This window comes from Idiotropiscis lumnitzeri, chromosome 17 (assembly GCF_059441095.1).
Source record: "Idiotropiscis lumnitzeri isolate Australia: NSW breed Sydney's pygmy pipehorse chromosome 17, RoL_Ilum_1.0, whole genome shotgun sequence".
Lineage (NCBI taxonomy): Eukaryota > Metazoa > Chordata > Actinopteri > Syngnathiformes > Syngnathidae > Idiotropiscis > Idiotropiscis lumnitzeri.
Genome location: NC_142407.1, coordinates 2,033,915 through 2,061,844, shown reverse-complemented (window position 1 = coordinate 2,061,844; position 27,930 = coordinate 2,033,915). Strand labels below are relative to the sequence as shown.

Below are 27,930 nucleotides of genomic sequence, written 5' to 3'. Positions count from 1 at the left end.
ATCAAATGGTTGTGGTTGCCAACCTGTTTTTCCACTCCGCTCACCATTACCATCATCATCATCATTGTCACATTCATCATCAGCATCGTCTGTTTCCGTAGCACTGCCGTCATCAATATCCCATTCACCATTACCATAACGGAGTTCTAATCCTTTCTTTGGCCTTGATTTGTTGCCCTTTACACTTAAACTCATGTCCTCATAGGTTTTGAGTTTTGCATCTGCAGCAGCAAGTTGCATTTCAAGAACCAACATTTCTCTTTTCGCCTTTAATTTAGCTTCTTCTTGTTCAAGGGCCTGTGCTTTCTTTAGACCTTCGACCTGGACTAAAAGTGCAGCTCTCTCCACTTCAGCGTTGCATCTGGTTGAGGATGAGCGGCTGCTACATTTGCTCTTTTTGGTATCCCGCTCCAATTTGCTCATTATTCCCACTGACACACAAGAATCCTGACTTTCCCTTTCACAGTTGGACTGCGTTCGTTGTCCTTTAGCTTTCTTCAGATGTTGTTGTTGATTAGAAGGAAATTCTGTACTTTGTTGCACCCACTGTTCAACTGTTGTTGCCTTTTGCAGCCATTGTTTTACTGTTATTCTAAATTTATAGATCTGAGCAGCTTTGGGCAGGTACCAATGTGTGTGATCCACATCCCTTTCTTCCTCTTTGAGCAATTCATAAATTGTTTTTTGAATGGTTGTAAATTCTTCAGTTATTTCGTTGAAATTGCTGTATGATTGGGTGATTATTTCGATGTCATCATATCCTACTTGCATAATGGACTCAATGTAATTCATCTTTGATGTTAATTTACTATATTTAGCAGATCTATGTTTTATTAATCCCTCTATTTTATTCTTCAGAGCCTTCTCAGTTAGTTTGGGTTTTCTTTTCCCATGTTCGACTGGTTTGGGGGTCACTTTCTCAGGTTCTGATGTCTTAATTTTGTCACCCGCCATTTTATCAGCGTCGGAATGATTGGGATCAAATTCTTCCATTTCATGGTCAGTTTGGGTTCTGCCTTTATTAAGATCCTCAATCCCAATAGTTTGGTCGAGATTGCCATTATTATCATTGGTGCGAGACATCGTGTTAACTTCACGAATATGCGTACACGCAACCTACAGCGACAAGGCGGCGTTTGTTTTGACAGCGACTTGACTGGCTCGTTCGTTGTTCAAATAATAGCGTCTCTATCACGATATACAATCGGCAAAGTCAACACGGGAGTTTGGAATATTTTCGTTCACTTGTGCTTCGTTTAACATTTGCAAGCGTTAAAAACATTACAAGTCATACCTCTATCTTTAAGCTGCATGCGTTTCAATAATGTGTCACGTCAATCCATTCCGCGTTGGCTGAACGATCACCATTAAACGATCCACTTTATTTATAAACGATCAATCATTCCAAACGACCACGCCACTATCCACACGACAGCGTTCCGTCTTCAAACTTTTACTTCTTTCGTCAATTACTTTCCTTTCGGACGTTTTTCAACCTTTTGTTACTGCCGTTTCAATGATACGCTGGCTAAAGAAAGTTTTAACGCACACTCACTCACCATGGGTTGAAGTTGCGATGACGTTCGCTCGGCTTCACTGGTCTTGATGTTGATGTGTAGTTATGTATGTCACGTCAAACAGTCAAGGGTTAGTCTTAATCGTAGTCATTTCAGTCCAGATGTCATGCCGTGAAGTCAAGTAAATCAAATAAATAAATCAATGGCTACGGTCTTCCAAACTTCAAATCAAAAACATACGCGCATATGCGGTAATCAATACAATATACTATTTTCTATCTTCCAGTTTGTACATAAATAATGCGTCTTGAGTAAGTGCGGTTGAAAAACGGTATCCGACCAGCGTTTCCCCACCTGTCCTGCATTCGTTATTTATGGATGAACGCAACCAGTGCTGACGTCATCAATTGCCCTAGTGGTGGTGTTGCCATACTGCATTACTCAAAAGAAAACTGCTCCAACACTTGGATTGCGATATAGTTCTCAACGATATCACCCAGCCCTAGTGTCAGCACCTGTGTCAATTTTAAAATCGACTGGGTTTCCATTGTCCTGCAGCGCCAGGTCCCAGTCTGAAACTGGTTATTTTATTATTGTTGATTTTGCCTCCTTCCTTTTGTCCAAGAAAAGTCCGTCAATGAAAAATGAATCCTCATCTGTGTCCACTACATTCTCAGTTTTGACCTCTTTTATTGTTTTTCTTTGGAACACTGCGGCAAGATTTCCAATTTTGTTGCATTTGATGCGCTTCTTATGAGCAGGGCAGTGCTCACTTTTACTATGGCTCGTATTGCAGCATATACAGTTGAGATTTGTGTTGCCAAATTTCTGTCCTTGTGACTGCTGTGGCTTGTTTTGACTCCGCAGTCCATCATAACTCCTCCTTGTACCTTTGTCCTGTTTGCATCTCACCTCATTCAGGTAATTCTCTTCAGGCTCTACACTCTGGTGCCCAATTTGTTCACGCAGCCTTAGGATCATGTCTTTTCTGTTGCCAGTCCTTCCCGAAGGAATGAACTCCCATTGAATGTTAGGCAAGCCCCTCTCTGTTCACTTTTAAAACTCGTTTGAAGACATTGCACATTAATTCCATTTTAGAGGTACCCGTTTCCCTTAATTTCGCTTTTTGAAAATTATTTTTCCAATACCAACTCAAAATAACATCAATGGCATTCAATAAGGCAATAAATTGATATTTCCAATAAATGTTTCTAAAAATAAACAAGTCATAAAATATTTTTTTTTCTGTCTTTCAGAGTGTACCTGCTTCGTTGTACACTGACCCGAATGAGATTGCTCAACATTTGGCCTTCAAGCTGAGACGGTGTGAGAAGCTGGAACTTCCTGAGCAGGACCATGAGGCTGTTAATGAAGACCTTAAATGACCTGTTTATTCTTCTGTTTATTTTTATTGTATAATGAACTGTGTATGAAATAGGATATTTAGCAACTGACTTCTCAAAGTAATAAATACAACCACCATCATGTATTGTTGGAGTTGAGTCACCAAGGAACAGAAAAGTATTTAGTAAATGAACCTTAAAAGCCAAACTTACTCCAATGTGTGTTTGTTTTTTGTACTCAAGAAGAAAAGGGTCAAATAAAGACTCAACAACTGATGAGAGTTCCAAAATTTAGTTTCTTCGATTTCTGAAGTTCAGGAAATAGTACAGATATCTGGGCGGCTTTTTCTGAATCTCACGAGCAACTGTAATCGGGCGAGCACAGTTGATAAATGGCGCTCATCTTTCAGCCCAGCTTCAGTTTATAGAGGAGTTTTTTTTATGTCAAGAGTAAATGTAGGGTGAATTGGTCGTCCTCGCTCCCTCCCACGACACGGGTCCACGTTCAAGGGAAGGTCCTCCCCAGGTTAGTCATCGTCTGGATGATTGATTCCTGTCTGGTCCCCAAGACTGGCACGCCAAGGCTGGCCTTCTGGTCTTCTCCGGCGGGCAGTCTCTCCGTCTTTCGTCCGGAATTCCCCTGTAATCTTGTCGGCGTGCGTGTGCATGTGCGTGTTAAAGGATTTTATACATTTGACTATAAAAGATTTTATACAATTGACTACAAGTTACATGTATTCAGTTTAATGCAATAAAGATATTTGCTGATTGTGCTTTGATTCGATGTGTTAGGTTAACCATTAATGGAGTCAGACAATTAATTCGAAAAATTTGGTAAAAGTTATGCTACATTCTGAGAGTTAAGTTCCAACAGTGTGTTTGTGTATGTGCATGTGCATGTGTATGTGCGTGTGTTCCGATCTCCAATTGTTATGTCTTTCGGAATGTGTTTTTTGTGATAGCGTCTGTGAGACTCCTCCAGTGCCCAATTTGGTATGTTTGCATCTCTACCACCAATGTGGAGAATGTGCTTCGTCAAATTTGTCCTGTGAATGTGAGTGCAGGTCATGGAAATGCTATGTGTGTAAGTTTGTCTCACTACTGAAAATTTCAATAAAGTTCACGCATTTAAACTAAGTACTATAAATTTAGTATATGAGAATAATATAAATAAGTAAACATCAGGACTACAATCCCAGTCATTCTTGTGACCTGTGCTTCTAGTTTCATTTGATTTCCGGTGTCGTGCCAAAGTACTTACCCCCGAAAAAATCTGTATCCCCTGTCGCGGGAGCACGCACGCATTGACTGAAGGCGGCGCAATGTTACGTTTGTTTTCATTGAAAGGCATGAAGAATGTATAATTTATTGTTTTTGATTTGCAGTAATTTAAACTAGGTTTTGCATAAAAGCGGTCCTATCCGTCGGTGTGGTTTTCAGCACACCATTCTGCCGAAATTGGGGGGGAAATTACCCACATTTGCATTTGTTAGACCATAGAAATTTTGCAATCAATGAAGCTACCTTAAGTGAATTTCAGTGATCAAAACACGATGAAAAGGGGAGAGGATTAGTGAAGTGGGCTATATTGTGTTTCCAGCAAGATCAAATTAAGTGGCAAAATACAGATAGGTGGTATCCTGCTAGAGAACACGTAATTGTATTCCAATTGACTGATTTGTTTATTTTTTTATAACCACTGATGGCCCGCCACAATAAGTACCCCCCCCCCCCAATCACAAAAATATTAACCATCATGTGACTTATTCTGTGTATTACTAAGATCATTTTGAGTAAGTGTGGCAAATTTGAGCAGGATCCCTCTTTCCTAAGCAAAGTTACTGGGGGGGATACATTTTCTGGCAGCACTTGCCAGAAGAGGTACCCCCCCCTCCAATCACAAAAAAATACCATTACTATGAACACCGTATATGCCCTTCCATCACATACTGAATACAATTTTTTTTCCATGTAAACCTGACATAGGTGGTGATGATTACACCAAATTAAATTTACTTTAATTAAATCACCCTCTGGTTTATTTTACCACGAGGGCAGTACATGATATATCACTCGCACAAAGTTTAACAAGATTTATTCATAGGTTCGTCACGTAAATATAATAAACCATGAAAAAATAAGACAAAGTATCCATGTTCTCCCCATACCTGCGTGGGTTTCCCCCTTGTACTCCAGTTTCCTCCCTCGTTCCAAAAACATGCATGGTGGGTTGATCGAACACTCTTAAACCAGGGGTGGGCAAACTTTTTGATTGGCGGGCCACAATGGGTTCTAAAATTTGACAGAGGGGCAGGACCAGGAACAGATGGATGGAGTGTTTTGGTAACCTCACCTCATCGGAGGAAAGAAAAATACGTTTAATTTTAAATGAAAGTGAACAAAAGCATTACAACAATATATTTGTCTTTGAAAACCACAGTGTTTAGAAAGTACAACATTAACAAGGTTTATTCATTGAATTTTTTTTCAAGTTCGGTGGGCCGGATTAAAACGTTTAATGGGCCGCATGTGGCCCCCGGGCCGTATTTTGCCCACACCTGCTCTAACTTGCCTCTAGGTTTGAGTGTGAGAGCGGATGGTTGTTTGTCTGTGTGCCCTGCGATTGGCTGGCAACCAGTTGGGGGTGCACCCACCTACTGCGGAATACAGTTGGGATAGGCTCCAGGATGCCCGCGGCCCTCATGAGGAGAAGCGGATCAGATGGTCATCCACAGCTTCCAATACGTGACAGTTTCAGCAACCCTCCCATCCAGTCGGCCTGCTGTACTTTTGAAGAAAGTCAAGGAGTGCTTCCTTCATTTGCAACTGGCAATCTGCTAGGTTAACAACACTCAACTGGCTGAAGTTCTTCAGTCCAAGTTTCTCCACACACTCAATTAGGTCCAGGTGTCCCAGTAATGATATTAAGCCTACATGCAAAGAAAGTCAAAACCCCACAAAGCAACCGACTGGCGATCAAAGAATAAACAAAATTACACATAGAAATAGAATTACAATTATAAAACAACTAACCCAATTTACTGAGGACAGCATAAATATTACATAATGACTGCACTGTTATAGTTTGTAACATTCTATAATACAGCAGTATTACTTTGTGAAATTTATTTGTTATAGAATTAGCACTTAAATATATATGTAAATGTGTATTTGTGATTGATTGCATATGCATTAATTTGATTACTGCATTTCTCAATGCAGGTGCTGCCAGAATCAGTACCCCCCAGTAACTTTGCTGATAAAAGAGGGATCCTGCTCAAATTTGCCACACATACTCAAAATGATCTCAGTAATACACAGAATAAGTCACATGATGGTTGGGGTTAATATTTTTGTGATTGGAGGGGGGGTACTTATTGTGGCGGGTGCTGCCAGAATCAGTATCCCATGGTAATTTTGCCTAGGAAAAGGGGATCCTGCTCAAATTTTCCACACATACTCAAGCTGATCCAATAAGTGTACAGAATAAGTCACTTGATGTCTGGGGTTAATATTCTTGTGATTGGAGGGGGGGGTACCTATTCTGGAAGGTGCTGCCAGAATCAATATCCCCTGGTAACTTTCCTACTGCGTAAGTGGTCACTGAATGCACCTCGAGTCCGACGCAGAACGCGAGTGACTTTATTTTCTTTTATTCTTTTGCTACTCGACGCGGCCATCAGTGGTTATAAAAGAAATAAACAAATCAGTCAATTGGAATACAATTACGTGTTCTCTAACAGGATACCACCTATCTGTATTTTGCCACTTAATTTCATCTCGCTGGAAACACGATATAGCTCACTTCACTAATCCTCTCCCCTTTTCATCGTGTTTTGATCACTGAAATTCGCTTATGGTAGCTTCATTGATTGCGAAATTTCTTTGGTCTAACAAATGCAAATGTGGGTAATTTCCCCCCCAATTTCAGCGGAATCAAACGTTCACTTTACGTGTTAAATTGTAGCGAATGGTGTGCTGAAAACCACACCGACGGATACTACCACTTTTATGCAAAACCTAGTTTAAATTACTGCAAATCAAAAACAATAAATTATACATTCTTCATGCCTTTCAATGAAAACAAACGTAGTAACATTGCGCCGCCTTCAGTCAATGCGTGCGCGTTCCCGCGACAGGGGATACAGATTTTTTGGGGGGTAAGTACTTTGGCACGACACCGGCACGAGAGGAATTTCCGGGAGGCTAGCTTGCTGATGTTCACAGAGTCGTGGCTAACAGAGCTAACGTCGGACGCCGTTGTGGAATTGAACGGCTTCCAAATACTACGCGCAGACAGGACACTGGAGAGCGGTAAGAGGAAAGGGGGAGGGCTGTGTTTGTTAATGATAGATGGTGTAACCCTGGGCACATAACTGTTAAGGATCAACTTTGCAGTCAGGACATTGAGCTGATAGCTGTGAGCATGCGTCCGTTCTATTTACCGCGAGAGTTCAGTCATGTGACCGCGGTGGCGGTGTACGTGCCACCCTTTGCTAACAGTGAGACAGCCTGTGACGTACTGACTGCAGCTGTGAGCAGACTACAAACACAGCACCCAAATGCCCTGTTCCTTATCTCTGGTGACTTCAATCATGCTTCTCCTTCCTCCTCTCTGCCTTCATTCACACAATATGTAACCTGCCACACCAGAGACAATAAAATATTGGACCTTTTCTATGCCAACACCAAGGAGGCGTACACATCACTGCCCCTCCCCCCGCTGGGCAAAGCTGACCACAACTTGGTCACAGTTCAGCTATGTTCCGTGTGGGATGTATTCAGCGAAGCCCTCGGTGAGGACATTAATGGTCTAACAGACACAATTACAGACTATATTATCTTCTGCATGGAGAACACCATTCCCACCAGGACTGTAAGATGTTTCTCCAATAACCAACTCTGGATCACACCGGACATTAAAGCTTACCTGAAGGAGAAAAAGAGGGCTTTTGTGTCAGGCGACAAGGACGAGCTGAAGAGAGTGCAGCGTCAGCAGAGAAGGAGTATCCGAGAGGGGAAAAAGTCCTACAGGATGCGGATGGAGGAACAACTGCAGCGGAACAATGCCAGGGATGTCTGGAGGGGCCTGAAGACCATCTCAGGCCGCGGACAACCAGGTAAGACCCAGAAGGGGGGGGGGGGAGCTTCAGTGGGCAAATGAGTTGAACCTATTTTTCGATAGGTTTGATCAAAGCCTGACCCCCGCTCAGGCTCCCGTGCTGCAGCCCCCACCAACCCTCCTGCCACTGCGAACGAGACCCTCTCTCCCCCCGTCTCTCCCCTCTCTCTCTCCTCAGGCTCCAGTTCCCAGCCTCATCAGACAACCACCACTTCCTCCTGCTCAGCCTTGTTCCTCACAACATCTCAGGTGAAGAACCAGCTGAGGAAGATGAAGGCGAGGAAGGCCGCAGGCACAGATGGGATTAGCTCCCAGCTCCTCAAATCCTGTGCAGACCAGCCGTGTGGAATCGTCCAGCACATGTTCAACCTGAGCCTGAAGCTGGGTAGAGTCCCCCAGCTGTGGAAAACATCATGCAATATTTTTATCATTGCAGTATTTTCAATCATTCAGTAGTTTTTATCATTACAGCATTTCCCCCTCTGTATAATGGACAGGCATTAGGAGTGTTTCCTTACACTTATATACGTTTATACTATTTATACTTTGCATGCTTTTTATGAATGTCTGCTGCTAATGTTATACATTAACGGCTACATTACGCCGCCGACTCTGTGTGATCCATATCTTTGCTGCTGTAACACCTCAAATTTCCCCATTGTGGGACTAATAAAGGACATCTTTATCTTGATAAATGCTTCTTGTTTCATCAATGTTTAACATTGAGTAAATAAGAACCTGCTAAATTAAATAATTGACATTAAGTCCCGTAAGTGTTTAAAATAATGCCATTAATCGTAATACAATCCTTCAATTTCTCACCATGAAAATTAAAACACATCCTGTGGCAACAAAAAATGCATGCGGCAAGACATATACTATGCCCCCCTGTCGACCCCATCTCCCCAGTGGAGTCGATCCCAATCAAAGTTATATTAGACAACAAACAGTAACAAATTAGTGCTTTCCCACAATTAAATTTCTTCACTAAATAATTGCAACAATACCGTCATTAATTGTAATCAATCACATTTTTCAACTTGTTTGTGAAGCTTGTATCAGATAGTCACTTGAATAATATATAGTAATTAACGTAAACCGACCAAGTATATTTCAATTCCCAGACTGTTGTAATAGCTTTCTTTGAATATGATCTAAACGGTGGAATCATCACAGGCCTTGTCCCCAGAAACAATTTTCCAAATTATAAATTTAGTTTTGCCGATAAACACCACAATCCAGCAGTGTTGGTTTGCAATGGTGTCCTCTTGATAGACAGCTAATATGGCACAATATTAGAATTTGTCTTCGCAAGATGTGCAAATTATTCCTGAATTAAATAAAATTTAGTTCACTGAGTTCAAATATCTATGTTAGAGATTACAAATTAACCCAGAGTTAATGCTCCAATTTTTACAGTTTTTAACAAAACGTCAAAGAAAACCCATTGAAATAGTAATAAACTATGATAAAAAATTCCCAAACTATAATAACGCAGATACCAAATTGAACCATTTTCCACAGGAAGAATAGGCGTTTTCCAGGACGTAGACGGCTCACAGACCGCTGTAGTCTTCATCTCCCATTGTCTCCCAAATGCCTTCCTCCACCTCCAGGCTATGCCAACTCTGATTGTGTCAACTGGGGGAGGGTGTAGAGACAGTAAAAACAATTGGGGGAGCTGTGGAGCAGAGCCCAAAATCAGTCGGGCCCCAGGTCCACGACTCCTCCAGCAGAGGCACACAGAGCTACCGCTTCCGAGTGACCGGTCTGAAATTTTGTAATGTTTCAAAACAGAAGAATTTGTAGTGGGTGCTGAAATATGATACCCTGATAGTGACGCGGAGTAATCAACATCCGTGATAGATGTCTGACACCAGTCAGCCGGCTCCACACACCGCTTCACTATGGGGCCTAAATCTTTAGTATGATGATGCGCACCAATAGTCAATGTGATTTCTAGCTTGGCGAAAGTACACAATACATACCATTTCCGCTGCTCAGGGCAAGGTACACATGCGAGGCAACGCCGGTAGACATAACAAATATATAATCCTAATGCGAGATCTTCTACTGACTAAATTTGGATGAATGCATCTTGATAAACCAAATCATATGTGCGATCATAATACAGTGTACAAAATTAGTAAATTGAATGGGTGGAGGTTGCTACACCACTCAGACCAGAGCAGGAACAGGGCATACCCACCGCGGGAGGATTGAGAACCAGGTTTCAGAGCTGCCCTCAGATGTTTCAGTTCATCCACTGGAACGGAGGAGAGCATGAAATATGCTCCCCCCGACGGATGGGCACAGTCAAGTTCAGTCCCATCCGGAAAGGCCACTCAAATTCCAGTGTTCGTTCAGTCAATGGCAGTGACTCAGGCAATCTCGAGAGTCCACAAGGAGGATAGTGCTGTTGCTCACTGGGAGATGCGAAAGCGTGGAATATCTCGCCTCCGTATCAAGCACCATCAAAACTTTTGTCCATCCACCGTCCCCAGAATGCAGGGCTGCCAGTCCTCGAACGCTGAAGCTCCGCGGCCCCCTATTGTTGAATGGGGTACCAGCGGGGTGGTGTCAAAAGTGCGTTGGGAGGCAATGCAAGCGTAGTTGGAGGAGTGGGTAACGGTGGCGCTCCCTGCGCTGGTGGAGCTCCAGGAATGGCACTGGACCAGAGGATGGCAGATTCCAGGAAGTGGCTCGGTATGGACAGCTCATCACCCAGTGACCCCACACCCCGCAGCAAGAGCATATCCAACTCACAACCCCCTGTCTATAACCACCTGTGTTACCGCAATCTCGACCTCGTTGACTGGCCTGGTACGGACAGAAAGCCTGCGGTGGCGCCGCGTCACCCGAACCTTGCCTAGGAGGAGCAGAGGCGGAAGGAGCAGGTATAATGGGAGCTTCATGCGTCAGCTGCTGCATAAGCTGCTCCCCCTTTTTTTTTCTTCTTTTTTTTTTTATTTTGTATTTTTTTTAGTTCTCTTGGCCTCCTGAACCTGCAAGTACAACAATTTTTAGTAACACTCCTTCAATCCAATACTATATTTTCTTTTTCCGATGTCGTGCAAAATGATGTAAAAATGTGTTCTACTTAGACCGATTAGCAGTTTTTCATTGATGGACTGTTTCACATGACGTCCGCAACCGGAAGGGACACGCCTTCTGCTAAGTGTGTAAGTTTTTCATAAAAACAGCACCACGGCCCCCCCTTAACTGTCATCAACTTCAAGTATCACCGCTCTGTGTATATCATGGAAAAGTCTAAACAATACAACACAATTTTGCCCTATCCTGGACTGGGTGTGTTATCTAATGGTGTACCTGATGTGAATACAAAAACATGTGGAGTACATCGGTGGGCTAAAGCAACAAACTATATCTTAATCTGTTTTCGTGGGCCCTAAATTTGAATCTCTTATCAATGTCACCCTCCTTGCTGAAGAGAACCTCCGGGATGGGCATGATGAGACGCTGTTTGAGGCGATCTCCGGCCTTCTGGTCCCCCAGGTCACATGTCACCTCAAACCTGCAGAGAGAACTGGAGGAGTGGCACTTGGAAGCGAGAAGGGGTAAATTACCTCCCTTCTGAAACCTTCATTTTAGCATAGATTTTTGGGTAATAACGTCAATCAATCATTCACTTGATGCTTGAATTTAATTAGTCCAATCTGTCGCCAATAACAATTTAAAAATCAGTACTTGGGAGTGAAATAGGGATTCAGGTTGATCAGGCCTGTCCGCCTATTGCAACCTAAGTACTGTAAGGGCTTGCCGGTGCCCTTAATCAGGTTTCTTTCCTGGGGCCCGTCCCTTAAACATTCACTCAAACCACATATTCATACAAACACTTTTTCTTTCACACTTTCATTCACCTTTAGGTATCAAATTCCTTACCCAAAAAGATACTTTCCAATTCCACACAGACACCCCTCCCTCGGCACGTCCGCCTCGATTACACTGAGATTTGTGCTGGCAGATCCTTAATTTTGCCTCAATTTAGCCAGCGTATGCCAAAGTTGTGGGTCTGTGGATTTTCCCATTCAGTCCCCGTGATGTCTCTCCTGTTCCTCCTGGACGTAGCTGACGATCCTGCACCTGTGACGTCAAACACCTCATAGAGGCGGATGTTAGCACTCTGGTATTTATGGAATGCTGTCATGTCCCTGAAAAGTTGTCATATCAGGGTTCGTGTCATACAGTCATAAAACGTCTGTCACATTTAATACACATCAGTTAATAAATCATCGACAGAACTATTTAATCCAACTTTATATTTGGTAAACCAATCTCCAATTGTAGATATTTCCTGTTGCAAGGATTTTCTTTCAACATGATCATCAAATGTTTCAATTAAAACCTATCCCAAAAACCTAATCCCTTTGCTTAAAAATTTACATTTTACATTCTCTTGTATATTTTAGTGTTTTAGTTTGTGTTCTAATTCCCTGCTAATTTCTGTTTATCTTATGTATTAATTACTTTATTACCTGATATGGAAAGTGATGGTGTTTAGATGAACGCTAGGGCTGGGCGATATGACCTAAAATCAATATCGCGATAAATTGGGCAATTTTACCTCGATAACGATAAATTCCCCCTGAGGACCAAAATCAAAATAAATGCAGGAAATGCATATTAACTGCTTTTTTTTTTTATTGACCAACTGGTACACATTTCTTTCAATGAAAAATAAAAGTACAAAAATCATTTGAATAAAAATTCAAAATAGCTTGCTTTGCATGACTTGAACAATGTTACAAAGAATCAGAATCAGAAATCGCTTTATTGTCATTGTACTCAAGTGTGCAACGAGATTAGAGAGCTCGCCACTCCAGTACAATACAACAATAATTCAGGTAAATATATAAATTAGATAAATAAGAGAATAGTTAGTGCAATGGAAAATAATACTGAATAGGATATATAAAAACACATCATGTCGCTGTTCTGCAAGGTAGGGAAGCTGCTGCTGGCCTTCGACCACTCGTCCATCGAGAGCCTGCTGACGTACTGTGTCTCCACCTGGTACAGCGGCTGCACTGAGACGGACAGAGCGAGACTCCAGAGGACGGTCAAAACAGCGCAAAGGATTATTGGCTGCCCTCTCCCCTCACTGTCGGACATCTATGCCATTTGCAAAGGCCTCGATTTGTGTAAAGGTATCTTGTAAACAATATAAATAATGCCATGTGCAAAGGAGCTAATCACCTGTAAACAAAATGCTAAATAAAATGAAAAAAATGTCAATGGAATGCCAATGCCAAATAAACAAGTGTGCTTCATCAGGAAAATGTGCCGTCTCGAGTAATCTGGTGCGCGGTCGCCGCTTGTCGTCTATGTACTGCACATTCAGGCTCAAACAGGGATCCATGTTTCGACTCGACCACAAGTCGGATGTGGATGCAAAATGCTCGACATGTCTCCGCTCGCGTCCCGATGTTGTCCATGCTGTTAGTGACAAATATTTTCGTACCTCTTGTCGGCTACGTTCATGAGGCGTTTAAATCCTGTGCGCTCCACTGTAACTAGAGGAGCTAAATCTTTAGCTATGTGCTCGGCTATCGCGTCCACCTCTGAGACGTTCTCTCGTATGGTGTCGCCTCCATGATGGGCTGTTGTCACTTGTCGAACCTTGCTTCTCACTTTGAACTTTTAGCACAAACTCCAAGTCAACAGCATGGTTGTGTTGTGGGTGGTGAAAAAGAAAATGTTGGACAGCTGTTTCAGGTGCTTACGACCCACTTTGTAGTTCATGTTCTTTTGCTCAGACATCGTCTTTATGGAACCCAAAACATTTCTAACGTTACTTCGTCTGCAGCTGTGTCAGCCGCTTCAGGATTTGAATCGCCAGCTACAAACGCGTCTTCTGTTTACATTCTTCTACAGCGCATGAGTCACGTGACTACAAGCGCTGTAGCCGTCTTAAAGAGGCATGAACATCGCCGCAGACAGAAAAGACTTTTCTTTTTCTTTTTTTTTTTTAGACACCGAATTTACCGACATGGGCAAAATTATGTCGGTCATTGTGATACATTTCGGTAACGGTAAATTTTCGGTTTATCGCCCAGCCCTAATGCACGCCTCCTAGTAAAGACGTTCGTTTTCAATAGGACTAATTAATTCTACAAATTTAACAGGTCTTATCAGGAGCTATATAAGTGGCCAGTGCTTATGTCAGTAAAAAGCCACTCAGGGCCTGGAAAAAAAATATTAACACAGGAAAATCATAAGTAAATTAAATAATATTATCTGCCAACAGAACAAGAACATTTTATGTGACCAGATTTTGGAAACTAATAAAATAATACTAGGCCCATATCAACGACAGTAGTCTCAAAATAAGGAGTCTTAAACCTGTCATTTTTCAAGCTATAATATTCAGAACTGTTTTTCTTAAATTAACTCCACTCTGGATGGCTGCAGCCACGTGCTAACCAGCCGAGCCGAGCACCAAGCCACAAGCGAAGTGAGCTCAATCAATAATAACAAAACTGGAACCACACAAGAGGGACACAAAAGCGGTTAAACTCATGAGAAAAATTATTCTATAATAAACATTAAAAAATGTACATATTTTCCATGTTAGTCTTCTGCAACATGTCAGGCATGCAAGGATCAAATTCCGACTGAGGGTATCAGTGTTTCAAAATGGATCAACTAATGATTTGCATCGTTTGGTGTGTATTCGAGCATAAGAAGAATACTATTATCTGCTAATTCACAAAATCTCATTAATTTTTATTGAAGGAATAGTGGATTTGTTGGTTCTCTATATGATTTTCTACTAAATATTTTATGGCTCTTTTTGTCAAGTAAAAATTGACTGACTATATGTTTTGCAAGCCTTCCCCATACGTCAATGTAATAGGTCATATATGGAACACTCATGATGTTCTATTAAATATCTATATAGTGCTTTCTTATCCAGTGTATCTTTTACTCTACATACCAGAGCTATTGTTTTTGATAATTTTAACTTTGTGCTCGATAGATGTGGTTTCCAACCCGAATTCTAATTAGGAATGACACCCAGAAGCAGTTTCTCTTACTCAAGTAATATCAATATCAACAATGTCAATTTGAACACCCATATCTCTCCTACTGTTACTGAATAACATGAAATTTGTTTTGAATTAATAATTATAATTACATAATTAGATTATTTATTTTAATCCTACCAGATTTCTATTCTTTCAAATTCTTGTTTAAACCCCTTCAGCACCGCAATATATTCCCCCCAAAATTAAAATCAACATAAAAACATTATTTATCCCCACAACTGCTTCCTATTTTCTAAATAACTTGAAAATCCCTTCAAATGCAACTCCTCGGCAACCATATTTGCTCAGTTTTTAAGGAGTACACTATAATCCAAGGTATCAAAAGCCTTTTTAGGTAAACAAAATCACTTACAAACTTTCTTATCTAATACAGTTGATATTCCTTCCATTAATTTCAAATTTCTCACTTCAGCGTGACACCTGCTCAAGAGAGCCTTTCATAATTTCATTGCTAATCATCCCCCGAAATTTTATACCAATCAGGTTTTTACACTCCCACCATTTCCCCATTTTTAGTCAACTATGACTCAAGCAGTGTGGAATTCTTATCGGAGCAAGGTCCATTCTATCACAGATTTTTCCTGTTTTGGACTCTCCTCTCTGGACTACCAACAGATCAACAACTTCATTATTCATTCACTACAACCGATCAGACAGGTTTATATTATCACCGTTAGGTTTCCCCCTGTTCTGCCTCAGGGTTGCATTCACTCATACAATCGCTCGAACTTTTACACGATATATTGTATGCACCAAACACGTTACTTTAAGCATGTTTTGTTGTGAGTGTGGGACACAAACCCCACTCTCTCCTTTTTCTCATTTCTCACCAGACATTAACACTCTACTTTTTCTTACACCCCCTAACATTAAACAAGCACACGAAGTGAGCATAATAAGACATAGACCCGGGGATTATAAACATGAGACACAACAACACAGTAGAACGCAGCACAGCAACAGCCACAAATCGCCACGGGACATACCCAAAGTATAGACAGTATACACAATAAGTACACGTCACAAATAACACACACAGACAACAGCACAAACACAGAACCGAGCAAGTGAACCACGATGGAACACCCATACATCAAGATATATCCACAAACTGTCAACAATATCAGAACACCTTAAAATCTAACTATTGATTATATATTCCAGCAACCGGAACGATCCACTCGTCCCACGCCTCGGTCAACCACATATATACCGTGACCGAGCGTTCTTTATCGAGGTTGCAGTGCATCAGCTCGTCAGCTGTGCACTTATCTTCCTCTTGTAAGCCTCTGCAGCGACAGATAATGGCGAACCGAAAGATCCAATCTTTCCCAGCCTCAGTCAACTTATATAGCGTTACTGAGCGTCACTTTATTGGGATTGCCGTGCACACGTTCTGCTAGTCAGCTGTGCATCCCCTTCTTCGACTGCCAGAGCAGGAGTCCTTCAAATTGACTCCGGGTGCTACTTTCCGTTGCCTGCCAGCAACAGTAGCCCCTACTTATTTCACCTGCGTACTCTTCCACTCTTACTAGTTCTACATTATATACAAATCATGCTACCATTCCTGAATTCCAGGAACAATATATCGATAAACACTGACAATAATTAACGGTCTAATACGCTGCCACGTCTTTCCACTCTGCAATATAACAAATCAGGAGACTTTGAATAAACAGGCTCTCCCTTACCTTTGTTCTGATTGTCCAGGCCTAGAATATTGTAGAGTGTGAAGAACAAGCCGCAAGGACTCCCTCCTTGAGAAAATGACGTCGGGGTCACCAAAATTGTTGGAGTTGAGTCACCAAGGAAATTAAAAGTATTTAGTAAATGAATCTTAAAAGCCAAACTTACTCCAATGCATGTTCGTTTTTTGTACTCAAGAAGAAAGGGGTCAAATAAAGACTCAACAACTGATTAGAGTTCCGATATTTAGTTTCTTCGATTTCTGGAGTTCAAGAAATAGTAAAAAGACAAGATATCTGGGTGGCTTTTTCTTAATCTCACGAGAAACTGTACTTGGGCGACCACAATCATGTGTTCCGATTTCCAATTGTTATGTTATTCGGAATGTGTTTTTGCGATAGTGTCTGTGTGACTCCTCCAGTGCCCAATTTAATAATAATAATAATAATACATTTTATTTGTGGGCGCCTTTCTAAGCACTCAAGGACACCTTACAACATGCAGTTAAAAATATAAATACAATGTTAAAAACAACATCTAACAAAATAAGATAAAATAAAACAAATGGAAAATTTGATTTATGGTCAGAGTGAATAAGCTTCTAAACAGATGTGTTTTGAGGTTGGATTTGAAATGTGTTAATGAGTCTGAGTTACGGAGGTCAGCGGGGAGTGTGTTCCAGAGCTGGGGAGCAGAGCAACTGAAGGCTCTGCTTCCCATGGTGACGAGGCGAGCAGGGGGGACAGTGAGGAGGAGAGAGGAGGAAGAACGGAGAGAACGGACAGGTGTCGGAATATGGATGAGGTTGGCTAGGTATGGAGGGGCAAGGTTATGGATAGCTTTGAAAGTGAGGAGCAGGATTTTATATTGAATATGGTGCATAATGAGGAGCCAGTGGAGATGTTGGAGGACAGGTGTAATATGGTTTCTGTATGGTGTGAGCGTGATAATGCGAGCGGCTGAATTTTGGACCACCTGAAGTTTATGGAGGGTTTTTTGAGGGAGACCAAGCAGGAGGGAGTTACAGTAGTCAATTTGGTATGTTTGCATCTCTACAGCCAATGTGGAGAATGTGCTTCGTTGTATTTGTCCATGAAGTGCTGTGAATGTGAGTGCAGGTCATGGAAATACTGTGTGTGCAAGTTTGTCTCACTACTGAAAATTTCAATAAAGTTCACACACTTAAACTAAGGACTATAAATTTTGCATATGAGAATAATATAATAAATCAGTAAACATCAGGACGACAATCCCAGTCATTCTTGTGACCTGTGCTTCTAGTTTCACTTGAAAGATCTTTCTTGTTTCATCAATGTTTAACAAATTCAGTAAATATGAAACTGCTAAATTGAATAATTGACATTCTGTCCCGTAAGTGTTTAAAATAATGCCATTAATCGTAATACAATCCTTCATGTGTAAAACATGTCTGTGTATTGCAGTGGTGGGCGGTCCAAGCCTTCATGGGCTTCTCTGCTGGCCTAATACAATACAATAGAACTTTATTTACATAGCACATTTCACAACAGCTGGAGCTGTAGCAAAGCGCTTTCCATATGATGTAATACAAATGGAACACAACCACCGATCACACTTCATAATCAAGAAATCATCATATTTATGATATAGGTTAAGTTAAAGAGAGTTTTTATCCAATTAGAATTCAGCTAGCTTGCGTTGCCTCTGCAATTTCTTAGTATTCAGAAGTAACAGTGCAGGCGTTTGTGCTGCGTTCATCAACAGGATTTTACAGTTGATAGACAGTTGCGATTGCCAATCATATATATATATATATATATATATATATATATATATATATTGGCTGCCAGGATGGCCGAGTGGTCTAAGGCGCCGCGTTCAGGACCCAGTCTCCCCAGGAGGCCTGGGTTCGAATCTCAGATTTCCTCATTGTGGGACTAATAAAGGGAATTATTATATATATATATATATATATATATATATATATATATATATATATATATATATGTATATGCGTGTACACACACGAGCCGCCAGCGATCCTGCCGATTCTGTCGACCGAATCTGCCAGCTGAGCCCGCTTGCCGTGACTGCCCTGCCGGGAATACCTGGCTGCCCGCCGAGCCGACGTCACCACTGGCTATCCGAACCACACCACCACCGACAGCGACAAAAACACCAACAAGCTCTAAGATAGAAAGGAGGTCGATCAACATGCCACCAAAGCACAAGCAGGACGCGAAGCCAGAGGAGGAATACATCACACTAACGCAAGTAAACGAGCTACTGCAACAGCAAAAAGCTATGTTCACAGCATTAATGCAACAACAACATGAACATTTTAAAGGATTTGTGAAAATGATAATCGACTCAACCAATTCACGACTTGACACTATTACCAAGGAAGTCCAAGAAATAAGAACAAGCATAAACTTTACCCAAAATGTGGTAGATGACATTAAAAAAGCCCAAATAAATCAAACTGATCACTGTAAAAACATGCAACTAGAAATTTATAAAATATGTGTCACGATCCGTCTGTTGTTGTTGCAGCTGAGTGGGCGTGTTCCGACGGCGCTCGTTCCTAAAGTGTGTGACCCGGCCGCGAGCGAGACGCGCTCACGAGCCACGCAGCTGCGAGGAATGAAGACTCTGATTACTGACCATTTAGGATTATTATCCCACGTTGCTCATGCTCATGTACCTTGCGCTATTTCTTGCCTCGATTTACTCCGTGTATAGTCTTTGCGTGTTTTGTGTTGTTCTTTATTTCCAGCTATTTTTCGGCTCGCTTTTTGTTCTTGTTCTCGCTTTTGGATTTATCTTATCCCCTTTGTGGTAAGCCATTGATCGTTTTCGGTTTCCTTGCTTTGCAAGCGCTTTCTGTTATTTCGTTATTGCTTTCGTGGTGTGACTGTGTCCACCAGCAGCGTTTTTTGTTTCCGTCAATTCCGACGGCTGTAATTATAGATACTCCTAATATTATACAAAATTGATAAGAGAATATTCCCGATAGTGATTCTTTGATTGTTGCCTGACGGTCACAATAAATACTTTGATCAACATCATTTCTCGTGTCAGCGCATTAAGAATCCACAATATATATCTGACAATATGTGACAGTATGACAATCTTAACAGATAAAAATGGACTACTTAGAAGACCAGTTAAGACAAAAAAAATAGTCATTGATGGAATCGAGGAAATACCTGGAGAAACATGGACTGGTATGGACGAGAAAGTGCAAAATATTTTCAGGGAAATGTTGCAGGTCCAAAGAAATATTGAGTTGGAGAGAGCCTACCGCACTGGGAAATTCGAACCCGATAGAATTAGACCCAGGCCAGTTGTGGTGAAGTTTGAAAAATATAAGGATAGAACAAAAATACTGCAGAGAGCTAAATACTTAAGTATTTAGGATCTAGGATCTAACATTTATATAAATGAGGACTTCACAAATGCAGTGCGTCAAAAAAGAAAAGAACTTCTGCTGAAATTAAAAGCTGCGCGGGACAGAGGGGACATTGCATATCTAAGACATGATGAACTCATAGTGCACCCCCGCACCAGCACACCAACACGGCATACTCAACTACAACACCACCAAGCAGCATGCTGAGAACTTTAACTGAACCACCTGATCAACAACGATGAACCCAACTACATCAGTAAATCTATATATAAAAATGGATTTCAAAACCTTTGAATATGCTGACGACAAGAGATCCGATCCTGAAAATAACTTGGACCCAGACAACCAATATTACAACAATAGTCACAGCATTGTAAATTCTGAATATTATATGGATGATCAATTTAACATAAATATAAAAATGGATAACGCTCTTTCACTTATACACTTTAATAGTAGAAGTCTCTATAGAAACTTTACTAAAATCAAAGAATACCAGACTAAATTAAACAAATTCAAAATAATTGCTATATCAGAAACTTGGCTTGGTAATAAAAAAATGAATGACATGAATATGGAAGGATATACATTATTTACAACAAATAGGGAGAATAGAAAGGGAGAGGGTGTTTGATATATACGCAGACAATTCTCTTAGATGCAATATCATAGATTGCATGACGAACACAATAGAGAACATTATGGAATGTTTAACTATTAAAATAAACACAAAAAACGAATCAAATATCATCATAAGTCGTATTTATAGGACACCGGTATCATGCCTTGATATATTCAACAAAGAATTAATGGACATGCTTAGTTACTCAAATGACAAAAAAACCACGAATTATGTGTGGTGATTTTGACATAAATATGCTAAACCCAAACGGACACCAAAAAACAACAGATTTTAGAAATACAATGTATAGCAACAGTCTTTTCCCTGTAATTATGAAACCCAGTAGAATAACAGTTGATACAGCCACACTAATAGTTAATTTATTTAGAAATAAAATTGACTATAAAATACAAAATGGACTTCTAATCAATGACATAAGTGACCATCGTCCTGTCTTTGCAGTTCTTAAAAATTATTTCAATAAAAAAACAAAGGTAACAACTCAAATATCAGAAATAAGACCAAAAACACAGTGGCCCATTGCTGCCTTTAAGTTGGGCATAGAAAATCAAAACTGATCTGAGGTTTATTCAAACAAAGATCCAAATCTTGCATATGACGCATTTCAGTCTATAATAAACTCCTTATACAATACATATTTTCCATTAATTAATATACCTAGGAAGTATAAAGGCTTAGATAAGCCTAGGATGACAAAAGGTATAGAGAACACATGTAAAAAGAAAAACATTTTATATAAAACATTCATCAAACTGAGAACAAAAGATGCCGAAAGTAAGTATAAAACTTGTAAAAACAAATTAGTAAATATTAGATGAACAAGTAAGAGAGATCATTATCATACATTGTTAGAGCAAAATAAAAACAAACACACAAGAAATATGGAAAAAATTAACTCACACAATTAAACATTGTTCCAAAAAAAATAGACTATGCAGAATACTTTATAAAAGATACAAATATAGTTATTGAAAAAACTGTAGAAATAGCAAATGAATTTAATAAATATTTTGTCATTATCGGCAGAAACCTAGCAAAGGGAATTCCTAAACCAAAGAATACCTTTAAAATAGATAACTACATTAAAAACAACTCCTCCACTATGTTTCTTAGTACTGTAAACGATAGTGAGGTATTAAATATTGTCGTCTTCTTCTTTTCCCTTCGGCTTTTCCCGTCAGGGGTCGCCACAGCGAATCAGTTGTCTCCATCTAACCCTGTCCTCTGCATAGACTGCTCTCACCCCAACGACTTTCATGTCCTCTTAACTACAGCCATAAACCTCCTCTTTGGTCTTCCTCTAGACCTCTTGCCTGGCACTTGGAAACTCAGCATCCTTCGGCCAATATACTCACTATCTCTTCTCTGGACATGTCCAAACCATCTCAGTCTGGTCTCTCTAACTTTATCCCCAAAGCCTCTAACATGTGCTGTCCCTCTGATGTACTATTTCCTGATCTGATCCATTTTGGTCACTCCCAAAGAGAACCTCAGCATCTTCATCTCTGCCATATCCAGCTCTGCCGCCTGTCTTTTCTTCAGTGGCACTGTCTCCAGACCAGACAGCATCGCTGTTCTCACCACACTTCTATAAATCTTTCCTTTCATTTTAGCTGAAACTCTTCGATCGCACATCACACCTGATACTTTTCTCCACCCGTTCCAGCCAGCCTGCACACACTTCTTCACTTCTTTTCCACACTCTGCATTGCTCTGGACTGTTGACCCTAGGTACTTAAACTCTTCCACCTTTTTGGTCTCTTCTCCCTGGAAGCTCACTCCTCCTCTTGGGTCCCTCTCATTTACACACAGATACGTCTTGCTGCGGCTAATCTTCATTCCCCTCCTTTCCAGTGCAAATCTCCATGCCTCCAGCTTCTCCTCCACCTGTTCCCTGCTCTCACTACATATCACAATGTCATCTGCAAATATCATGGTCCATGGAGATTCCTGTCTAACCTTGTCTGTCATCCTGTCCATGACCATAGCGAACAAGAAGGGACTCGAAGCTGATCCCTGATATAGTCCCACCTCCACCTTGAACTCCTCCGGCACGCCTCCACCACACCTCACCACTGTCTTTACATTCCTCATACATGTCCTGTACCACTTGAACATACTTCTCTGCTACTCTAGACTCCCTCATACAGAACCACAGTTCCTCTCTGGGCACTCTGTCATAAGCTTTTTCCAGATCTACAAAGACAAAATGCAGCTCCTTTTGACCTTCTCTGTACTTCACTATCAACATCCTCAAAGCGAATATTGCATCTGTTGTAAATAATGTTGTAAATGTGTTCACCTCTGCCTTCAGTCTAGATTCCACCACTCTTTCCTACAGCTTCATTGTGTGGCTCATTAGCTTTATTCCTCTGTAGTTTCCACAGCTCTGCACATCTCCCTTGTTCTTAAAAATGGGCACCAGCACACTTCTCCTCCATTCCTCAGGCATCTTCTCACTTTCTAATATCCGGTTGAACCACCTAGTCAGAAATTCTACTGCTATCTCTCCTTGACACTTCCATACCTCCACGGGTATATCATCAGGGCCGAGTGCCTTTCCACTCTTCATTCTCTTCAATGATCTTCTCACTTCATCCTAAATGATCTTTGCTACTTCCTGGTCCACAGCAGTCGCCTCTTCTTCTCTTTGTTCTCTCTCATTTTCCTCAGGTATTAAATATTGTAAAATCTTAAAAAAAAATAAAAAGTGTGCTGATTGTTATATTGATGTGCCATTAGTAAAAACTGTTATTGAACATGTAGTGCAACCCTTTACTTATATATGTAATCTGTCATGATTAGTAGTTAATCGCACGTTATTCATTGTTAAAAAGATACCTTTATTCATTGTAAAAAAAAAACAAAAAACACCCATTTTTTTGTATATTATGTATATAATTCAATATTTTATTGAATTGTAATACCTTTAATATATAGTACTGGGTTTGACAAGGGAGAATTGGCATCAGCGGTGTGCTTGGCCATCAAATGGCATTTTAAACTGGACGTGCTGCGATGGTAGTTCAGTGCATTATGGCAATACACACAAATGCCTTTTCTCCTATCAATGACACCTTTAGGTAATTAAAAAAAAAATGTGCCGTTCAGAATTGAATTTGCGTAATTTTTACCACTCGCAATTTAGTTTCATAAACCGGCAAAAACTCCATGCAGCAAGCCCAGGCGTGTCCTAAATTTCACGAGCTTGATGTTTTTTTTTCGGTCTCGCAAGCGTCAGCGCTACATCATAGGACTACATTGTTTATTAGGCCAAGTTGAGTCTTAATCACTCGTTAAAAAAAATTACGTAGTGATTATATTTCTTGGCGCATGCATTTTTGGGTTGCATCAGTTTGTGTTTTCATTTTCATGGGAAGAAATTTTTCAGACAGGGGGATTGAAGGATTGTATTACGATTACTGGCATTATTTTAAATATTTACGGGACACAATGTCAATCATTTAATCAAGCAGGTTCATATTTACTGAAAATGTAAGACATTGATTAAACAAAAAGCATTCATCAAATGAAACTAGAAGTACCGTGCATAGGAATGACTGGTATTGTAGTCATGGTGTTTATTGATTTAATTTATTATTATGCTAAATTTACATTACTTCGTTTAAATGTGTGAACTCTGTCGAAATTTTTAGTTGTAAGATCTCAAACTTGCGCACATAGTATTTTCATGACCTTCGCTCACGTTCACAGCAAACATATTCAGCCTACACATGACAAACCGATTACAAACCAGACAGCACTTCATGGACAAATATGACAAAGCACATTCTCCACATGGGCCGTAGAAGATGCAAACATACCAAATTGGGCACTGAAGGGGTCACAGGGAAGCTATTGCAAAAACACATTCCGAAAGACATAATTTGATTTGGGAACACATACACATGCACACCGACAACATTACAGGGGAATGCCAGCAGGAGAGACAGAGAGACTAACCGCCGAAGAAGGCCAGCCTTGGGGACCAGACGGGAATCAACCATCTAGACAATGACTAACCTGGAGAAGACCTTCCCTTGGCCGTGGACCCGTGCAGTTTGAGGGAGGAAGGACAACCGATTCAACCTCCATGACCCTTGATATAGAAAACCTAGCTAGAGAAATTCTATATAATGTGAGGCTGGGCTGAGATACCGCACGACTCTTTTCGCCTGTGCTTGCCCGAGTACAGTTTCTCGTGAGATTAAGAAAAAGCCGCACAGATATCTGTCTCTGTACTATTTCCTGAACTCCAGAAATGGGAGAAACTAAATATCGGAACTCTAATCAGTTGTTGAGTCTTTATTTTACAAACACGCATTGGAATAAGTTTGGCTTTAAAGGTTTATTTACTAAATACTTCTCATTGCCTCGGTGACTCAACCTCCAACACCACCCTTTGTCTTTAGTGCAAATATATTTTATAGCGAGGGATTCTGTAAGATGGGCTGAGGATAGTTAATCAGTTAGTGGATTTATAATCATGTTTTTATACACTCATTCATGTTTAAACACACACACATAGACACTTACTTGTTATTTTAGCACACACGCACACAGACACTGTATCCTGATGATGTGTATAGTTAAATTGACCTTTACACTGTGAGTTGTGATTCTCTGCCTGCTAGAGTTACTGATGATTAGTTATTGATGTTTTCTGTCTTCTGCTGATTAGTATAGTCTAAAACAGACCACCATTGTTAATTAATCTCCTGTATTCTGGTGATTTAGTTTAGGCTAAACAGACCTTCATTGTATTCTTATTTCTTGTGATTCTTGAGTCAAGCTAATAAAAGCAGAGCCGGTGAGAGGAGGAGAGAGAGGAGTTGCATGGGGCGGCCGCGAGCAGGCTGCTCGCGGCCTCTCTGTCCCACTCTTTTCCCCCGCCGGCGGTGAAAATGAACAACGGTGTCTGGTTCCTCCTGGCCATCCAGCTAGCGTTTTATTTCGGCCGTTACATTTAGTAAATTATTTCAGTAAGCCCTCCCAAAATGGGCATTTAAACCTGACATTTATTTGGTGGAGAATGTGGGCAACCGCACTCGGACGGGCGTCGTCTCGGATCCTTGGACGCCATAGAATCTGACGTCAGCGCTTCAACATTGAGAAAGCGAGGCCTCCAAGTTCCTGCGACGGCGCACCGCCCGGATGCCGGTTGCCGATCGGACAAGGCTGACCCAGGAGCAACCAGGTATTGTTTTTCAAATTATTTTGTGCCACCATTTTAAAATTTAAAATAATAAGGAATTCGTAAGGGGTGATTTATGTGAGTAAGGAAGCGTGCGCCGGCCGTTTTGCAGTAGTTCGGTCGAAAAGAAAAGAAACTGGATCGTGCTCGTCTAAGGAGTTATAGAAAAATAATTAGGCCATAACTCATCGCGCTGAAGGGAAGCTGGACTTCTCGGGAGGCTGGATCTCCCCTACGGAGGGCACGGTAGCATAAAACAACGTTCTGAGGTACGTCTAAACCACGATCGTGTTGTTTAGGGAGTTACTAAAAGAAGAAATTAGGTCGTAACTCGTTCAAACCGACATCACGGTAGCATCGATTAAAAGTTCCTCGTGTCGATAAATAGAGAAATTATCGACGACTTAGAGGTCTACTCACAATTTCACATTGAAATTTAGGGAATAATAAGGCATTATTTTCGGTGGTTTTTATTTGAATTTTTATTTTTGTAAGCAGACTGCTTGTTTGACTGAGACGTGTGTGCGTGAATTGTGGCGCTGTGCAGCTGTGTGTGTGTGAGAACAAAAAGCGTGTGTGTGTGAGGTGAGTGAAAGTAACAAACGTCATACAATCACAGATGGATCAAAAGGTAGAAAAAGAGTTGTAAGCAAAGTAGTGAGAAAAGAATTTGCAGAGAAAGAAAGTCAGACGTGGAATGATAATTTTGCTTGTGAATGTTTGCGAAAAACTATGCAAAGTGAGTGAATGGTGTGATTGGGGATTAGAAATACCATTTGGTATTTTATCCCATGTAATACAGTAAGTGTTATAAACAGGAAATTTGAGTTGCTGTCCTACTGATGAGAAACCAGTTTTTAGAACGCCCTAGGTGTTGACAAACTGGACCAAATTTTCTAAAATGGGGATACTAGGTAGTAAAATAAAACCCAGGAATATGCTGCAGTGTAAGGATTGGATGCATGTGAAAAAAATAGGATCTTAATAAAATAAAATAAAAATTTGGGTTAAATGGAAAATTAAATACATTTTATATAAATTCGGAGGTTAGTTAAAAACTCATAAAAGTACTATACAGTACCGCCAAAATTACTAACCATAGACAAGACAAAGAATAACTCTAAAGAGATAGAGAAATTTGCGCATAAATAAATTTAGGAAATATTCAATTGAATAAATAGTGGATATGGGATCCATTGGCATAAATAAAAGGTCAATAGAGACATAGTAGTTCAATTGAAGGACTTATTATGGACCATAGATAAAGATGGATTGTGTTGCTGTTATAACTGACATGTTATTGTTGTTTGTAGTTGTTCAGTGTTGAGAACTATGTGTGTCGTTTTGTGGGCCCGTGTATATGTTTGTCTTTCTGTCTGTGTGTCTAAATGTCAGGGAGAGTGATAAAAGTGGTTGGAATTGTGTTAAAAGGATTGATGAAGTAAAGATAAAATGGAATTAATAATTAGTAACCAACAAAAGGCTACTTATGAGTGACGAGATCTTATTGAGAAAAATAATTCCCAAATTTACAAAAGAAATTAATAAAGAAGATGATTTGAGGAGATAAATTCATTTAAATTTGAAATTAAATAATTTATACAACGGGATAGGCTTAAAAGAAAGGAGAGAAATAGCCTGATGTGCGTTTTCTGAAAAATAAAAAATTGAACCCAGACGCCTAGGCTGGTTTAAAAAGATGAGTGAAGATAAGGAAGTTCATCGAAAAACAGGATCCTGATAAAATTCAGTATTTAGACAAATGGATAGCTGAACACGGCTTTAATGGTCAGTTAAATACACAAAAATTGCCTTGAGAAGAAGCAGCCTTCAGCAGGATTAGGATAGAAGGATTAAAGAACAGATGAGTTTCTAGATGAAAAGGTCCTCCTAAATTTACAAAGGATATTGGCTTTTGATTAACTGATTGAGCTGAAATAACTGAATTGGTAATGGGTCACCAA

At 40.4% G+C, this 27,930-nt stretch overlaps 3 protein-coding genes across 8 annotated transcripts in view; 2 read left to right on the top strand and 1 right to left on the bottom strand.

The window, feature by feature from the left end:
• tiprl (TIP41, TOR signaling pathway regulator-like (S. cerevisiae)) overlaps positions 1-3,639 on the top strand; it is a 102,206-nt gene extending 98,567 nt beyond the window's left edge. For 3 of the 4 annotated variants that reach the window (XM_088279776.1, XM_088279774.1, XM_088279773.1), the window contains one exon: positions 2,774-3,639. In XM_088279776.1, coding sequence (XP_088135902.1) covers positions 2,774-2,902 — 129 coding nt within the window. In that variant the 3' untranslated portion in view covers positions 2,903-3,639. Of the gene's footprint in view, positions 1-2,438; positions 2,552-2,773 lie in introns of all 4 variants that reach the window. The other variant, XR_015839606.1, reaches the window with a different exon arrangement.
• A 3,379-nt stretch (positions 3,640-7,018) lies between these two features.
• Positions 7,019-12,939, top strand: LOC148319694 (uncharacterized). 2 transcript variants are annotated; one of them, XM_088279771.1, is made up of 2 exons: positions 7,019-7,980; positions 8,161-12,939. In XM_088279771.1, the coding sequence occupies exons 1-2, from the start codon at positions 7,287-7,289 to the stop codon at positions 8,436-8,438; spliced, it is 972 nt and encodes a 323-aa protein (XP_088135897.1). In that variant the 5' UTR covers positions 7,019-7,286; the 3' UTR covers positions 8,439-12,939. The 2 variants fall into 2 exon arrangements, with proteins under 2 accessions (XP_088135897.1, XP_088135898.1); XM_088279772.1 differs by having other exon boundaries at positions 8,046-12,939.
• trappc11 (trafficking protein particle complex subunit 11) overlaps positions 8,114-27,930 on the bottom strand; it is a 236,754-nt gene continuing 216,937 nt past the window's right edge. Inside the window, exons 27-28 of one of the 2 annotated variants that reach the window (XR_015839605.1) lie at positions 9,485-12,102; positions 8,117-8,381 (exon numbers count right to left, since the gene is read on the bottom strand). Coding sequence is in view for 1 of the 2 variants with exons in the window: in XM_088279770.1 (XP_088135896.1) it covers positions 12,095-12,102 (8 nt within the window). In the remaining variant the exon portion in view is untranslated. Of the gene's footprint in view, positions 12,103-27,930 lie in introns of both variants that reach the window. The other variant, XM_088279770.1, reaches the window with a different exon arrangement.

Coding starts and splice junctions, on each gene's coding strand:
- LOC148319694 (XM_088279771.1), top strand. CDS start 7,287: ATGCGTCCGTTCTATTTACCGCGAGAGTTCAGTCATGTGACCGCGGTG. Junction 7,981..8,160: donor CTCAGGCCGCGGACAACCAG/GTAAGACCCAGA, acceptor CTCTCTCCTCAG/GCTCCAGTTCCCAGCCTCAT.